The following is an 18,416-nucleotide window of genomic DNA, read 5'->3' on the forward strand; positions in this document are numbered from 1 at the left end:
TATTATTATTATTATTATTGCTGTTGTTGTTGTTGTAAGGACATCAAACCTCATCCCCATCTGTAGGCAAGAATGAGCAGATAAGATCCCAGCCCAAACAAAAAGCATTGCTGTCTAGGAGGAACCACTGGCCAGGTGACGTCAATCAAGGTAATCCACAGCCTGAAAATACTTCACTGCCAGGAAGAGCCCCCCCCCCAAAGCCCCCCCAAAGGCCTTTTGTCCCAGAGACATCCACTGTATCTCACTTTACAGAAGGGCATCAAATGACGGTTGAATATTTGGACTCTAAGATTTGTTCATCTCACCTTATTGTTTCCATTGGTGAGTTTTCTGGAAAATAATTAATTGCATAAATTCCCCCCCCCCCAAAAGATCCTGGGATTTCTCCCCCTCCCGCAAACTGATCTTGTGCAACATGATTATTTGACTTACATTTGGTAAACAAAACTAAAATACAAAACTAAAATACCAAAATAAAAATCATCATCATCTCTATTGCACTATTAACATGTTGTAAAATGTTGTATGCAAACACAGCTTTTTGCCCAGGCTTTCCTTGACCTATAAGATCAGACCCTGTTTTATGAGTTTGAATTCCCTTAATTTCTGCTTTTATATGGTTTTATGCTGCTGTTTCATTGGTTTTAGGTTGTATTTGCAGGGTGTTGTTGTTGTTGTTGTGTAGGTATGTCTTGGTGGACTCTCCTTCCTTGGAGGTTTTTAAGCAGAGGTTGGATAGCCATCTGACATATACAATCTAGCTGAGATTCTGGCACGGCAGGAGGTTAGATTAGAAAACCCTTGGGGTCCCTTCCAACTCTACAATTACATGATTCTAGTTTTATAATAAACCTTTTCTTTTCTTTTTTGACATTTTTTTTTAATAAGATATTTATTAAAATTTTCAAAGTGTTACAAAGTAAAATAAAATCAGAAGAAAATACAAAATAAAAATAGTTAACAAAGTAGAAAAAGAAAGAAAAACAAACCCCTTCCAACCATACGAATACAAATTCAAAAATAAGAAAAAGAGACAGAAAAAAAATACAAAAATACACCACGGACAATTAAGAACATTTAAAAACAAATTCATTATTCTCGAATCCTCCACTGTCATTACCTTCTTTCTTTGACCTCCTCCTCCTCCCTTTCTTTGTATCCTAGTTATTAATTATCCCAGCAAATCCTTTCCATATTTCATAATATTCTGTCGTTACATTACCCTAAACTGTTTTATTCTTATCTTTCTATAGGAAAATAAAGCTTAAAGCTTAAAACTTAAATCTTATCCTTACCAACTTCTCATAACCATAATATTCTTTCATAATTCTTTAAACATCTTTACTAAAGCCAAGTAATTTCATTCCAACATTTTTCTAACATTCATCAATTTTATAAAACAATTCTAATGGTAGAAAAAAGAAATACAAACAGATCCAATCTTCATCCAACGTCCCTTCCTCCTGGTTCCGGGTTTTGTCAGTCCTTATTATCCCATCAATCTAGCCCATTAACCTGGCAACCTTATATCCGAGGCCCTCAAGTCTCTTCCATGTCCCTTCCGCAGCTCTTCTTCATATTTGTAACTGTATTTTCCCTTGTCTCCTGCTCGTGGTAACTCCAGCTTGGCAATATTTTTAACCCTTCTCGACAGATCAGCCCCTTTTCCATATTCAGCACTGAATTCCATTTGGTATTTAAAAGCATGTTTCAAAGACCCTCCAAAATTAAGAGCCCCCACAAACCCAAACATCTCACGGCCCATTGCCAGATTTGAAAAGTCCAAACATCCCAGCATAGGGGGGTCAATCCAGCCCCCCATTTCCAAGCCAAACCAAGCTTTTTCTTTCCAAATCTGGCTTTTTCCAAGTTCATTTGTCAAATCTGAAAACTCATATTCCTGTTGGACCTGTTCTGTCAGGACACACTCCTGATTTAATTCCTGGGTGGGCTCCACATATTTTCCCACTGTCTGTTCAAAATTTCCCACTGCCTGTTCAAAATTTCTAGTCGAAGTCGCAATCAAATTCACCTTCTCATGTAACTGTTCCAGTAGGGCATTTGTTTTATAGAAAGCACACAACAAAGCTTCTGAATACATTGTCCTGCAAGGTCAAATGCCTATTCCCACGATTGTAATCTGTAACAGCTGCCGGCTCCCTGGAGTTGGTTACAGTTTCACAGTCTCCCTCTAGGGGGAAAACTTCTATTTGTTCTTGCAACAAAGTTTCCCTTTTTGAGATACTTTGTCCATATTTATTCCTTTAAGATGCGAAGGGGAACAGTGGAATCACTATGTTTCTCTTCTTTTAGCTATCTGTCAAAAACGTTTGTCTCTGGTCAATGAACTTCAAACGTCAGTCCTGGCAACCCGCTCCAGGATCAGGACGGAGGAAAGTTGCTTTACTTTAAACTCACTTTAAACAGTCCAAAAAAGATCCCCTTTCTTCTCCTGCTGTCGAAGGGGGGTTCCACAATTTTAAATGATGAAATCCAATCCTTTGAAGGCGATTTTCTGAGCTCTAGTTTACATTGTCTTTGCTTTATTCTGTCTACAAAAGAACGGAAGGCTGACTTCCTGTTTAGACCTTCCCGTTCCGTACCAAATTGAAATAGATTTTTAAGATCCAATTCCTTTCTGCTCACAGGTCCCCATTTAATGTCCAGTTGTTCAAAGTCTAAGTACTCACGGGTGCTTATTTTAGAGTCCAAATTGTCCCAGGAAAAAGGCAGTGCTCTCCGGCAACGGCTATGCGGCTTCGCTCCACGGATATAGCAGTTGACTCACAGCACCGCGCCACTTCCCCCTCTTCACTTCGGAGCCCGTTAGTGGGTTCCTTAGCGAGTTGGGGGGGCGCTAAAGGTGCCCGCCGAGTCCCATGGTCACAGGCTTCATCCGCCTGTGATTTTTAGAAGGGTCCCCGCTTCACCGTAGCGGAGAAGATCCGTTTCCCGCGGAGCTAGTCCCTCCAGTTCAGAGGGAGTCCGCCATTGCTGATGGCACCACCCCGGAAGTTCCTATAATACACCTTTTCAAGGAACTAGTGGCAAGCCTACATACACTTCCTTTGCTTTGCTTAGAAATAAAAGGACTAAAAACTGACTAATTTTAGCATGCCCAAAAAGCTGTGTGCGAAAATACATTTGCTTCCTAAGCATAGTCACCTGAAAAAAGTTAATTACAACTTTGATTTTAGATGTGACTGGTATTGTACGCATTCCCTTTGTTCAAGTTGACTTGTATTATATTCATTCAATATGCACTGAATTTCTGCCGTGAACTCTGAAAATTCACTGGCTATCATATGTTTCCTGCTGTTGCGCTTAAAGTTGCTTTTTTATGCTGTTGTGCACACCAGATAGGAGGGCAGGAATGTCTTCATTCCATGTGCATTACCTGATTTTGTTTCCTCATTCAATGAAGCTATCATCTTCCACCAGGCCTTTGGCCAGGGCACAGCCTGACTCCCTCCCTCGGCAATCTTCGCGGAGCTCTGGCCCAATGGTTGCCAGTGGCTTGATTTGAATTAATTTTATAATGAATGATTTTAGAGTGTTGTTTGTGCTGTACTTTTGTACTGTTTTATTGTTGTTAGCCGCCCTGAGCCCGGCTTCGGCTGGGGAGGGTGGGATATAAATATTTTTTATTATTATTATTTTTATTATTTTTATTTATTATTATTATTATTATTATTATTATTATCATCATCATCATCTGCGCATTCGCAACAGCTGTCTCGAATGTTCCCAAATCGGATGGAAGCTGGTTTGAGGGAAAACACATCAAAGTACAGCAGTGCTTCTCAAGAAACTACAGAATACATAAGTATTGCAACTAATATCATGTGTACTAAGCTTCAAATAACAGTGGTAGGAGTACGCTGGAGCCATAATAAATAGTAATGTGTACACAGCCTTGTTTAAGTAATCTTCAGTGCTCCTTGTCTCTACCTTGTTCTTCTAATGTATGGCTTAGTCTCACTTTATTCCCATGTGCAAAAGGTTGTGTGAAATCTAGTTCATTGTTCTGCTGTGCGTGCTCCACAGTAACTTTTTCAAACTTTGTCCTTACCAAGAACTATCAGTCTCTGTACCCAATACAGTGGTACCTTGGTTCCCGAACAGCTTGGCTCCCGAACAAATCAGCTCCTGAACACTGCAAACCCAGAAGTAAATGTTCCAGTGTGTGAATGTTTTTCGGAAGCTGAACATCCTACGCGGCTTCTGATTGAGTGCAGTAAGCTCCTGCAGCCAATCGGAAGCCACGCCTTGGTTTTCGAACAATTTCAGGAGTCGAACGGACTCCCGGAACAGATTAAGTTCGAGAACAAGGATGGAAGACTGAGGAAACTCCGACTAAAGAAGTATGATGGAGTATGTAGACTTGGCAAAATCGACACATAAACTACGGGACAAGGATAACTGTGACTTTAAAGATGAATGGGAACCTTTTACAAAGTACTTAAAAACTCAACAAAGTGAATTGGACTCCTTGGCAGGTTTTGAATGAACACTCACAAACTTTTTATTGATAACAAACAGCTAGACAAATTAAGGATCTATACAAATTTGTAACATGCAGAGAATTGCAATTATAGAGAAACCAGTGATTGGAACTGAGGGAAGTCAGGGTGGAGTGTGGGTTGTTTTATGGGAGGGAGGGGGAGGGGGGAAATGGGGAAAAAATAAAGGATGATATGTTTTAAGATAATATATTTTGTTTAAATTCTTAATAAAAAAAATTATTAAAAAAAAGATTAAGTTCAAGAACCAAGGTTCCATTGTACAGAAAGTAGGATTTCAAAGGTCCTCCAGTCCAAAATTCTGAATATATTTTATGAACTTGCTAAAGCAGCATTCCTAAGTGCTTCCAGGACTATTTTATGCATTCAAAACCTCCCTGCAACTCAAGAAACACAAACCCTCCTAGTCATATTTATCCTTAACGTGGCATTTGAGTATGTCTCATTTGAATGTAAACACAGTAATATCCGTTCACAACATAATTGGCAGATGGGGAAAAGCCTGGCTTTCGTGCGAGAGTCTGACTGTTTACCTCAATTTTTTACAAATAGGTGTACATTAATACTGGTTTTCCATATCAGGAGGCAGCAACTACTACCAAGAACAAGCAAAAGACATTTTTTTATATTAAAAAAAGGTTTAAAAAATGTCAAGGAGGGAATGGGGTGCTCCAACTTCTTTTTCACAGTTTTGAAAAAGGTTGGATATATGCTGGAGCAAGTTCCATAGCCACTGAAGGCAAAAGTAAAATAAAGAGTAAATGTTCACAAAACAAGATGAAATGTGGTAGCTTATGAAATCTAATATCCAACCGGTCCCTGCCTATGAAACTCATGCAGCCCAACAACGACAGTATTATTGATTGATTGATTGATTGATTGAATTTCTATACCACCCTTCATCCAAGGATCTCAGGGTAATTTACAATATACTGGGTTACCACTGGGCAGGAAGGAAGAGGCTGCACTGTCTTTTCCTAAGGTACAAAATTTGATATACTCTACCCCATCCAGAAAGGAATAAGATCATGTAAGCCAAATATACACACACATATACAGTGGTACCTCGGGTTACATACGCTTCAGGTTACATACGTTTCAGGTTAAAGACTCCGCTAACCCAGAAATAGTGCTTCAGGTTAAGAACTTTGCTTCAGGATGAGAACAGAAATCGTGCTCCGGCGTCGCGGCAGCAGGAGGAGGCCCCATTAGCTAAAGTGGTGCTTCAGGTTAAGAACAGTTTCAGGTTAAGTACGGACCTCCGGAACGAATTAAGTACTTAACCTGAGGTACCACTGTATATGCTGCATGAGCTCCTGATCTTGCCAAAAGATCCACATAGTCTGCAGGAGCAAGGCCCTTTCTTAGATGCATCAAGCACTGACACCATACAGCTCAAGTGTTTCCTATGCAGCGCAATACTCACTCTGTTGCTTGTGCAATGCTTCGCTTGCTTTCACTTACACAAAAAAAGTTTTCCTTAGGACGAATGGTGAAAATGTATGATTGGTCTGCTAATTTTGTGTGCCTAAAAGCTGTCAAGCAGGGACATGCCCTTATTTGCAATAATAAGAATGATGATGATGAAAATGAAAAATGAAAGTGCTGGAAATATTAGAAAATACACTGCAATAATAGAAGGCGCCAGAGGTAACACTTGTTAGGAGGGAATGAACCACATTCCGATTGCAGCTCAAACAGGCTTCCAAACGTTATACTGCATTCTACCAACTTGTAGACGGCATGGCTTTTCAATATTCCCGACAATGTTTTTTATGCACTGCCAATGGTGGGCTGGCAGAGCCTGAGACAATATTGTCTAGCAAACACTGTTCAAAAATAGCACCCACATCTGCAAAACCCCAGACACCATTTATTTTTAAAACACTTTTTGCTATCTCTCCTTCGCTGACACCATTGAACGCCAACGAGTTTAACTCCTTAAATTCCCAAGCTCGCTATTGTTATAGCTGGGAAGGGGACAGCTCTGTTTCCTTGCGAATGCTTTAGAACTGTCGCAAACGTCAGAACGTCCCTAAATGGGAAGAACTTCAGAGAAGGGAACATAAGAAGAAGAGCCCTGCTGGATCAGGCCCTGTCTAGTCCAGCATGCTGTTCTCAATCAGATGCTCATGAGAAGCCAGGAAACAGGACCTGAGTGCAACTGCTCTCTTCCCTTCTGTTTTCAGCAACTGGCGTTCAGAAACATACTACCTCCAATAGGGAAAGAACGCACCAGGCTTAGTAGCCATTGAAAGCCTTCTCCTCCATGAATTTCTCCAATCCTCTTATAAAGCCATCTAATTTGGTGGCCATCACTGCCTCCTTGGGGAGCAAATTCCATAAGCTTGACTTTGCGCTGCGTGAAGAAGTAACTTTATTTTGTCTGTCCCGAATCTCTCAACATTCAGCTTCTTCACTGGATGTCCAGGAGAGATCTAGTGGACAGTTTCTTTCCTTTAGTTTTGGTGGGTCTTCTCTGAGTAGAAGTTAACTGAATACAAACTTTTCCTCTATCTACTTTATTCACACAATGCATCATTTTATTCCCTTCTATCATGCCATCTACTCACCTTCCCTCACAGGGGACCCGTAGCTCCATCCCCTATTAATTTCAATGGATCTACTCTGAGTAGGTTAGAAGACCCACCAAAACTAAAGGAAAGAAACTGTTCCATGTCTATTCATTTCAGTGGGTCTACCCTGAGTAGGTTTGGCACTGGATACTACCCTGTTGCTTGAGGCAGCAGGAATACAAACTAGGCCAGTTGGAAGGTTTATGTGGTCTGTTTTGTACCTGCCCCTCAAAGTGCAACAGTTAGAATCCAGTTAATGGAGTTCTGGCTTTAGAGCTCAGGTGTAAAAGGCTAATAATTTGGAAGTCCCCTAGTTCATCAATGGTTGTTAAAATCTATAGTTGGCTGCTGTTCCGTGTTTTTCATGTGCTTTTCATAGTGGGCTGCTGTTTATGTGAAATGAATAGAAACATTTCCCTTCATAACCATCTGCACTTGCTTTGATAAATTGACTGTTACCTTCCCATTCTGCGTGAAGAATTCTGCGTGGCTTAAGAAGTTCCACCGTGTTAACAGAATCAACAGTGCGCCTGAGTAACAAATCTGCTATTTTCTGGGAGTGCCATAGCAACAGCTCTACATGCCAAGCAGGGTGACTAGGAAAAGTAGGCACTGTTTTCCAAAAGAAACCTCCCTAACAAAGGACAATGCAAGGAACCCCAAAGCATGACCTGCATGTTACTTCAAGGCTACTAAGTTCAAGCTTGCCTCGAGTGAAATGCCTTTGAGATGAACAGAAGCTGTCAATGGAAAGCAGTGTGCCCCCCCCCATGCCCTTTGCAAGTCGGCGTATCAAAACGAACCTTGTATCTGCGTGACAACCTGATCGCAAAATCATTAAGAAAATCACTTTTGCATCATTTGCTCTCCCATCTGCACAGAATGACTAAGACAAAAGGACGCGAGGCTTGCTGCCTCGTCTACATTTTGCAGCTTAACTTGGTGACAGTAATTGGCCTCTTCAAGGTTTGCAAGCATTTTCTTAACAATGCTACAAACTGCAGTTATAACACAGCACTGCACTGGCTTCTGCCAAAATCCTCCTCCTCCTCCTCCTCCTCTTCCTGCTCCCAAAACAGTATTATCCTATGTTTCAAAAATAGCACAAATTCTCTTATTTCCCCCCCCCCCCCGCACTGTGCAGAAAAGGACCGCTTACTTTTCAAGACCAATCGAGAACAAAATGCTGTTAATCATCCTTTTTGCTATCAGGGACACCTCAGCCAAATGAACACGAACATGACAGTGACAATGACATGCCTGACATTAAAATGTGTTTTAGCAGGAAAACAGTGCTTTTAACACCAGTGCCTGTGAGGAGCAAACCCCCTCCTCTCATTCAGCCGGATGATGTCTTCAGTTAATCAAATCCCACCTCCCATGCAAATAAGGTACAAGTTAGCTTTTTACAGTATGCGACTATTGAAATGACATTATAATGAAGGCATCTGCACAACAAGAGCAGCGGCTAATGATACCCACCCCCACCATGATCTTCACCAATTAGCTTTGAAAGACGAAGAAGAAGAAGAAAAAGTGGGTGAGCTTCCTTCTTATTTGCAACCACAAAGTGAAAGGCCAATGAAGGTCAGAAAATTGAACATATCCCTGTATTGTTTTGTTGCTGGTAAGAACAAGCCTAGGATTCACTGTGTTTCATATGCATTTAAAAAAATCTGCAGGGCTGCAAAGGAAAAGAGTTAGAAAAGACTTACCAAAGCCCTCCTCCTCCTTCCATTTCTCAAAAAAGAATTATGTAGAACACAGCATTTAATACCACTAATAAAAAATATTATCTTTCTGCACCTATTAAAATCTCACCAAAAATACAACACCTCTACTGATATCTAGAGCATTTTATTTTCACCAAGTGGTTTTGCTGAAATACTGCAGCTACGAAACCACAAGTAGCAGACATACCGTATGTACTGAGCAACAGCTCCCCAGCCTAATTCCATACATGCTCCATCCAAGCATCTATATTTCAGCCCACACAAAATTAACTATCCTTTAAGAATAAATGAATAAAAACCAGAAGAGAAGCATCTGTCACGAGCTAAAAACAGCAGCAACAACAACAAAATACTTTTCATTTTTCCCAGCAGAAGGGTATGTTTTTATGTTTATGACTCTAGGTTATACTTGCAGCTTCAGGCTGCAAAAGCGATTTTTTAAAAAAATCCCAACGAGGCATTAGATTAGAAGCTATTACTCATCTCTGCACTTCATCATGCAGTTAGCTATTGTTTACCTGCAGCTCATCCTTGACACACCCACCTCCCAAGCACTGGAGAAGGGCTACGATTCTTACACGGAGGCAAAAGCCCCCCTTTTACAACTCAGAAGCCTTTTTTTCTTTTCGCGGCCGTACAAGCAGCCTGACATTACACAGCAAAATTCCTGCAAGAAGGAAAAAAAGAAAGAAAAGAGCCAGTCGTGCTGTTACGCAGAGCCTACCTGAATTCTTCAAATGCATACATGGCCCAGGAAAGAATAATGCACAGGCCTCTGAGGTCTGCAAAATCCCCTCCGTAAGGCGCAGGAGAAACATTGAGTTGGTCAAGCTGCAGACATAACTGAGAGCTGTGTGCTGGGAAGCTTCTGGGAGAAACGAGGCTGCAGATACTGGCCTGCAGCCTGCAGCTCAACCAGCTGCTGACAAGCAGCAGCTCGCAGGGAAAGGCGATAAAATACCATGTGATCATTCCAGCAAGTCTGATTAATGCAGCATTACTCCAAGAATACAGGCTGATATCTTTATTATTCAAGCCCAATCAGGGCCATCCGTAGAGAACCTGGCACGCACGACAGTTAACGTATCTGATTTTGATGGACGGTTTTTATTTTATTCTAAATGTGGACAATGAATTTATTCACAGAACAAGAAGCAAGACAGGGTGGAAGGTGGTGCTGGCGTTTCAACAGTTTGCACCCATTACACCCCCCTGCAAACTAAGGGCATGCTGCAGTCCACACTGAGCGTATTTTAACTCCTGGTGATTTTAATCAATAGGACACAGAGTGTCAGAAGAACTGGACCACTTCACCTGCTCCAGCTGCAGCAAAACATGTCTCTCCTGCATCGGTCTCAACAGTCACACCTACCAACAGTTTGACTTCTCGCCCAAAGGCGCACTCCTCCATCGTCTCCCGAGACAGACAGATGCCAGCAAGGCTAGATCATGCTGGTTATTCTAGATATGAAAATGTTGCAAACCATTATCTGTGAGAAAGGCTCGTAAGCTCAGGGGTAGAGCACATGTTTCACATGCACAAAGTCCCAGGTTCAGCGCATAGCTGTCAACTTACAGATTTGAAAATAAGGGGCCAGCAGCCTCGAAAATAAGGGATCAGCAGCCAAAATAAGGGATTTTTCAAGCACAGGTATGCTCAGCTTCTGAGCCCCTCTGAGCCAAAGGCAGAAAGCCCAGCCAGCAGCCAAACGAAGCCTCAAGCGGTGGTTCCCACAGCACAGCAACCTGGCAAAGGGGATGCAGCAAGGAAAACCACCGTCATCTCTCCGCTGGGAAGCGCTGAGCAAAGGCGAGTCCCCAGGCAACGTGGCCGATTTGATCAGCACAAGGCATGCAAGCTCCACCCCCCAGTCGTTCTTAGACTCCTTACTGGGTGAGCAACACAGCCAAGCAACACAGTTGGAGCCTCCCTCCTCCCTGGCCAGCATGGAGGGAGGGAGAGGAGCTGCTTCCTTTGAAACCCGGGAAATTTAAGGGACATCATCAATAAGGGACAGCAGCGGGACACAGTGCTGGGATAAGGGACTTTCCCGCCAAATAAGGGACAGTTGACAGCTATGGTTCAGCGTCTGGCATCTCCAGCGAAGGCTGGAAAATATCCCTGCCTGAAAACCTCCAGTGCTGCTGCCAGTCAGTGTAGACAGTACTAAACTAGATGGACCAATGGTATCACCTTGGTAATAGCCAGGTTCCTGTTTTCCTCACACCAGGGAAGTTGAACCCACTCGTTATAGCAGCTAGACACTTGAAGAAATAGAAGTCTTGCTCAACAACACACTTTTGCTTCCACGTCACCGCCTAGAAACCGCCATTTTCGAATGTCGCTAGAGCTTCTTCTGGCTCTTAGCATGTCAAGGTATTATTGTGGAATACAGCCAAAGCAGAAGAGATGGCGTGACTTGAGAAAAAGGTCAAAACAACGAAGCCGCGTTTCGAAAATAACGCTGAGAGGAGCAAGGCTGAGGGAAGTTGGAAGGCCTCGGGAATCGAAGCGTGTTAGCGGCGATGCTTGAACCGCCGAGCAAGGAGCAATGCGGAACATTCTAGGTCAGAAGACAACATGGGGTCATGGGAACAAAAGGGAAATTGCACCGAAACATGAGCAAGGCTTGCTACTAAAAAAACATGACATTAGCGCAAGTGGCAGGAGGGCCGGGGGGGGGGGGAAGAAGCCATTTTGAATGACAGGACAATTAGAAAGGGTGATGTATTGTAAGATAAGAGAGGGGCAGGGAGGAGGGAGCACCCACAGCAACATTTCCAGGATATTTTCAAACAAATAAGTAAAAGCTGGTTGAAAACAATACAGTGGTACCTCAGGTTACATATGCTTCAGGTTACAGACTCCGCTAACCCAGAAATAGTGCTTCAGGTTAAGAACTTTGCTTCAGGATGAGAACAGAAATCGGGCTCCAGCGGCGCGGCAGCAGCAGGAAGCCCCATTAGCTAAAGTGGTGCTTCAGGTTAAGAACAGTTTCAGGTTAAGAACGGACCTCTAGAACAAATTAAGTTCTTAACCTGAGGTACCACTGTACCTCACTTATTTACTCTGAAGCACGTTAGGGACAAAATTTGGCCCAACAGAAGTCACAACCCAGGATTCTTGCCACACCTTCTGCTAATGTCCATTTAAAGTCTTCCAAGCGCATGTCTACACTAAACAAATATCATTCATTTTTTTAACTGCAAAGGCTCCCAAACCAAGAAATCTTGAGATCGGCTGTCCTCTTGAGATCGAATAACAATTGTGCGCATTTTGCTACTTTTTCATTCATTTTAAAGAGGGGTGGGAACCAGCGGCCCTCCAGGGGTTATTGGACTACAACTCCCATCATCCCTGAACATTGCCCAAGCTGGATGGGGCTAATGGGAGTCGGAGTCCAACCAGACCTGGGACACGGCAGGTTGTCCATCCCGGCTTTCGAGGAACAGGGAAGTCCATCATTAATAGCCTTTTCATTTTTCACAGAAGTCATTATTTCTGCTCAGATATGTTTTCTCAGAGCGTATGACCAACTCAAAAGGTATAAAAGAAAATTAGCATCTTTACTTCAGCCAATGGAATTGGAAAGCCAGTTCTAAGAGAAGTAAATGACTTGGCACCAAGAACCTACTGGTATGCCCCAGAGCTAAGGTTACAAAATTAGGCGTTCCCCAAATCTGCTCACATGGAGTGACTAATTCCGAATAATTACAAGATGTGTTCATAGGCTGATGCTTTGGAGGTGAAAAATACTCTTAGTTCTCTACAAATTCAGGTGATGTTCTGTTTGGTTGGTTGTTTAATAAATTTTATCCCACCCCTCAGCTGGAAAAGGCTCCTAGATCAGGTCACAATTCGCTAAAAGAAAAGGTAGCCTCTGCCCTTGGAATTATAATCTAAAAAGACATGGCACGAAAGGAAAATAGACTGGGAGGGAGGAGGAACAAAGCAATCTCACATACTAGTTCTTAGTTTTAAAAATAAGCTACAAGTTCTAAAAATAAGAAAACATCTACAAAAAAAGAGACACTACTAGAGGTTGGCCTTGTTGCATTCACAGGCCAGATTGTCAAACACTAATTGCTACAGATAAAATTTGTCATATGTTGACTCCTACTGCAAGTTCAGTGTCAAATATTTTCCAAATATACATCCACCCATAGAATGCTCTTGCTGTCAAAATTCACTGAGGCAGATCTAATGGAGTAAATTCATTTCAGCTCTACTTGCCACAGAACTATAGTGCCTATTTCCCCACCCCGTGTAGAAGACTGTATTTGCGAGCACGAAACAGATAAATGCGACAGTCTTGGTCCTGTCAACTAATCTGCGCCGTCTCTTGAATAGCTGGAGCAGAAAGGACCTTTCTTGTATAAGAAAAGTCTGGCTGCATGAACATTCTAAATTTTAAATTTCAACCCCACATCTCCGCAGTGAGGAGCCTTGCATCCAGAGCAAGCGTAGTCTCCAACCTATAGAAGGTTAATAGTGTAATTTATAGTCATTAATTATTATTAAAGTGCTCCATAGCATGTGCAGATAATGCAACACCATATCGTCCACATGAATAAAGATCAGTAAAATGATTTCCTAACGTAATTTTCAGCAACCGTTGTGTCTAATCGGTACACAAGGATGACTACATACATACATACATACATACATAATTTTATTTCATAGAATCATAGAATCATAGAGTTGGAAGAGACCACAAGGGCCATCGAGTCCAACCCCCTGCCAAGCAGGAAACACCATCAGAGCACTCCTGACATATGGTTGTCAAGCCTCTGCTTAAAGACCTCCAAAGAAGGAGACTCCACCACACTCCTTGGCAGCAAATTCCACTGTCAAACAGCTCTTACTGTCAGGAAGTTCTTCCTAATGTTTAGGTGGAATCTTCTTTCTTGTAGTTTGGATCCATTGCTCCGTGTCCGCTTCTCTGGAGCAGCAGAAAACAACCTTTCTCCCTCCTCTATGTGACATCCTTTTATATATTTGAACATGGCTATCATATCACCCCTTAACCTCCTCTTCTCCAGGCTAAACATGCCCAGCTCCCTTAGCCGTTCCTCATAAGGCATCGTTTCCAGGCCTTTGACCATTTTGGTTGCCCTCCTCTGGACACGTTCCAGTTTGTCAGTGTCCTTCTTGAACTGTGGTGCCCAGAACTGGACACAGTACTCCAGGTGAGGTCTGACCAGAGCAGAATACAGTGGCACTATTACTTCCCTTGATCTAGATGCTATACTCCTATTGATGCAGCCCAGAATTGCATTGGCTTTTTTAGCTGCCGCGTCACACTGTTGGCTCATGTCAAGTTTTTTTTTTTTTTATAATCATATTTATTAAAATTTCCAATAATAACAGAATAAAGAAGATAGAAAAGATAAAGAAAAGAAAGAAAGAAAAGAGACCAATTTTAAACCCTTATTTTCATAACCTTCTTTCTGGGACTCCCTCCTTCCCCTCCCGACTGTATTCCCCTTTCCCTACGTTGGTTCCACAAGTTCTCATTCCCAATTTAACCTAATATGTTATGCCTAATAGCCAATTTAAATTGCAATCTTAACATCACTCCTCACCTTTAACAAAATAGAACAAAGATTTTTTTCCCCAAAATCTACCCCGTTTCCTTCCACGAATTCCCCCCCCTTTTTTTTTTCCAAAACATGTTAAATCAAAATACCAAAGTTATATAAAAAAAAATAAAAGATAGAAAATAGAAGAAGGTTCCAGAAGTTGATTACATAGCCTTTGGATTCTAGAATTCCCCCTCCCTTCCCCGGTTTAGATTCCCTATGTCCATCAGTCTGTATGTTGTCGGCCTGGAGGTCTCAAGTCCACAGCCAAATTTTTCTCAATCCATCTTGCCGGTTTTCTTTAAATTTACTTGTTTTGATAATGTTTAATTTCAAAAATCCAGTCTAATCGAGGCCTTTAATTTCCCTTGGTCATTGTTGCTCCTCCCATTGTTCTTGCCGTGGCGTAGTTGGTCCTTTACTCTTTTGTTTCTTACTTTCTCAGGTTTCTGTCTTGTTCAGCTGCAAAACCATTCTTATTCTGAAATCTAGTATCTCTACAGAGGTTTGTTATTCAGGAGCTTACTTAAATAGAAAGATTCTATTGTGTTGTCACCTCTGTAGACAAAACAATATTTTCAGTTTTGCTACTTTCCCAGGAGCTAAGACCAGTAGTACACATCCCAGAGTAGTTTTCCACATACGCCGCTTGTAATGTCCCAAAGCCCCTCTAGAGGGATTGCAATAACTTTGTGTCCTCTCATCCAAAAGTCAAGTTGTTGTTTCTTTTTCCACCCGACATTTTGTATCCATATTTATATCCAATTGTATCAAAATTAACCAGCAAAATACTTGTAGCAAAGTCCTCTTTATATTCTCAAGATTTGACAGCTACTTTGACAGCTGTCAAACTCTCCATCTCTCTCCGCCAGGTTCTCTGAATCGCCCCGGTTCCCGGGGGGGGGGGGTTGCCTTTTCCCTCTCACCCTCAACTCTCCTCCAGCACAATTCTTGTAATGATTCCATCGTGGAATTTGGTATTTTTAGTCAGCAATAAACTTCTGAATTGATCTTGGTTTCTCAGTCCTTGTTTTAGCATGTTTACAATCAGGGAGGGGACTGACTTCCTTTTTAGATCCCCCCCGCTCGTGCCGAATCCGGAAAAAAAAAAATTCCTTTTTTTTTCCTCCTTTTGTACCCGGTTACCCAATTACTCACGGGTTTTTGTTAAATGTCCGAATTTCAAATAGAAGAAGCCAGCGCTCTCCGACGAATGGCATGCGGCTGCACTCGGCAGGGGAAGCGATAGACTCAAAGTACCACGCCACTCCCTGGCACCCGATCCGTAGCCTTTAAAAAGGCTCCTTCACGAGTCGGGAGGGCGCTGACGGTACCAGCCGAGTCCCCATGTCCACGGGCCCCGTGCCCGTGGTTTTTAAGGGTCCCCGCGTCGCCGGCGCGGTAGGACCCAGCCCCTGCCGAGCCGACTCCCTCCGGAGCTCGGAGGGAGTCCGCCATTCGGCGATGGCGCCAACCCGGAAGTCCTGGCTCATGTCAAGTTTGTGGTCAACCAAGACTCCTAGATCCTTTTCACATGTACTGCTCTCAAGCCAGGTGTCCCCCATCTTGTATTTGTGCCTCTCATTTTTTTTGCCTAAGTGCAATACTTTACATTTCTCCCTGTTAAAATTCATCTTGTTTGTTTTGGCCCAGTTCTCTAATCTGTCAAGGTCATTTTGAAGTGTGATCCTGTCCTCTGGGGTGTTAGCCACCCCTCCCAATTTGGTGTCACCTGCAAATTTGATCAGGATGCCCTTGAGTCCATCATCCAAGTCGTTGATAAAGATGTTGAATAAGACAGAACCCTGTGGCACCCCACTAGTCACTCTTCTCCAGGATGAAGAGGAACCATTGATGAGCACCCTTTGGGTTCGGTCAGTCAGCCAGTTACAAATCCACTGAGTGGTAGCATAGTCAAGACCACATTTTACCAGCTTCTTTACAAGAATATCATGAGGCACCTTGTCAAATGCCTTGCTGAAATCAAGGTAGGCTACATCCACTGCGTTCCCTTCATCTACCAGGCTTGTAAGCCATAGCTCAGTGGCAATGCACATGCTATACACACACAAAGTTTGCAAAAGATTAATCCCTGGCACCTCCAGGTAGAAGAAGAAGAAGAAGAGTTTGGATTTGACATCCCGCCTTTCACTCCCCTTCAGGAGTCTCAAAGCGGCTAACATTCTCCTTTCCCTTCCTCCCCCACAACAAACACTCTGTGAGGTGAGTGGGGCTGAGAGACTTCAGAGAAGTGTGACTAGCCCAAGGTCACCCAGCAGCTGCATGTGGAGGAGCGGAGACGTGAACCCGGTTTCCCAGATTACGTGACTACCGCTCTTAACCACTACACCACACTGGCTCTGGGAACACTGGAACTGGGACAGACTCTTCTCTGAAACCCCAGAAAGCTGCTACCAGTCAGTGTAGGCAATACTAAGCTAGATGGATCAATGCCGACTCAGCTTCCCATGTTCCTGTGAAGCTCCAAAACCTCATTGTCCTCCTATCATTTTTATATTCCTGCATGGTAATTAACGATGAATGGAAAGTAATGGGATAATTTCCCCTGAGGTCTCAAAATTAAACTTGAAGATCCTTCAAAATCAATTAGTATGCTGGATGTTTTGATTAGTTTGATTAATTTATTGGTATCAATTAGTATGCTGCACTGTTTCTCAGGTTTCACCTTATCACACACCGTGACAATGAATAAAATCTGGGCCGTAGTCAACAGTCCCGCCATCCCCACCCCGTCCTCCATATCAGATCATTAATCCGAAGCAGAAATTGGTCGCTACAGAAGTAGCAGCAGCTAAGAAGTCTGCTTTATGTTGTGAGCCACCCTGAGGTCTGCGGACGAAGGGCAGTATACAAAATTACTAAATAATAAATGATAAAGTGGTACCTAAGGTTAAGTACTTAATTCGTTCCAGAGGTCCGTACTTAACCTGAAACTGTTCTTAACCTGAAACACCACTTTAGCTAATGGGGCCTCCTGCTGCCGCCGCGCTGCCGGAGTACGATTTCTGTTCTTATCCTGAAGCAAAGTTCTTAACCTGAAGCACTATTTCTGGGTTAGTGGAGTCTGTAACTTGAAGCGTATGTAACCTGAGGTACCACTGTACTGATAATAAGAGGAAGGATCCTAAATTCTTGATCAGCAAATGCTAGTGCTAGTAATAAAAGGGAATGGAGGAATTAAACAAACCAAAACAAAAATGCACATTGCACTCCACACCCTCCTTGAACAACACCGCAAACAAACCGCTAATGTGACATACCGAGAAAATGTAAGACCATGTATGTTTCCCTCCCCACACCCACCCTTCTTCATGTTGTCTGCATTTTGTTCTGCTGGTTTTTAAACACGTTGACACTGAAATAAGATGACTTAATACATAAACATCAACTGTGCCCAGCTGATAGCTAACAGGCTCCACCACCATTTTGGGTTGCCTAGATTTCTAAACGTGCCAACTGGATGTGCATTTTGGGCTGCTTAATACAACCTGTATATTCCTCCCTCCTGCTTTTGCCACAAATGTGCCCCAACAGTTAAAAAAAAGATGCACATAAATAATATTAAGTGCAATATAATCAATCGTTGTTGGTTGGCATCCGTGTGTCCTGGGAGATGGCAGAGGAGTGCGCCTTTGGGAATGTTGGAAGGTTACAAACATTCACCGTCCAGTTCTCTATTATCCAGTACTTTAACGGTAGACCCAGAAAACCACATGGAAACTGGGTAAGCCTTGCTTTATTCATTCATGTGAGTCATTGGGGTGGCTGGCAGTTGTGGGGAGAGAGAAACTGAGATACTGCCAAATCATAGCCCACATTTCTGTAGAGCTACCATGCAATCGTATAGTCTGGTGTTCCAAGCAATACACAAAGTCTCATTTTTGAACATTCTAGCTATTAAGATTTTAAAATGCTGAACTAGATGGGCTAAGGCAGCCTCCTAGAGCTAAGAATGGCACAGGCACTTCAAGTGTTAA

The 18,416-nt window shown here is 42.6% G+C and overlaps 1 protein-coding gene across 11 annotated transcripts in view; it reads right to left on the reverse strand.

Annotated features, from left to right (window-relative positions):
- EVL (Enah/Vasp-like) overlaps nucleotides 1-18,416 on the reverse strand; it is a 154,596-nt gene that overhangs the window by 121,869 nt on the left and 14,311 nt on the right. For 4 of the 11 annotated variants that reach the window (XM_081022533.1, XM_081022529.1, XM_081022532.1 and 1 more), the window contains exon 1: nucleotides 9,560-9,775. The exons of 1 other annotated variant lie outside the window; for it this stretch is intronic. In XM_081022533.1, the coding sequence (XP_080878659.1) occupies nucleotides 9,560-9,582 (23 nt within the window). In that variant the 5' untranslated portion in view covers nucleotides 9,583-9,775. Of the gene's footprint in view, nucleotides 1-8,817; nucleotides 8,856-9,559; nucleotides 9,777-18,416 lie in introns of those variants that run through there. 6 more of the 11 variants (XM_081022531.1, XM_081022530.1, XM_081022527.1 and 3 more) reach the window with 4 other exon arrangements.

This window comes from Podarcis pityusensis (genome assembly GCF_964106645.2).
Source record: "Podarcis pityusensis genome assembly, chromosome: 1".
NCBI classification, from domain to species: domain Eukaryota; kingdom Metazoa; phylum Chordata; class Lepidosauria; order Squamata; family Lacertidae; genus Podarcis; species Podarcis pityusensis.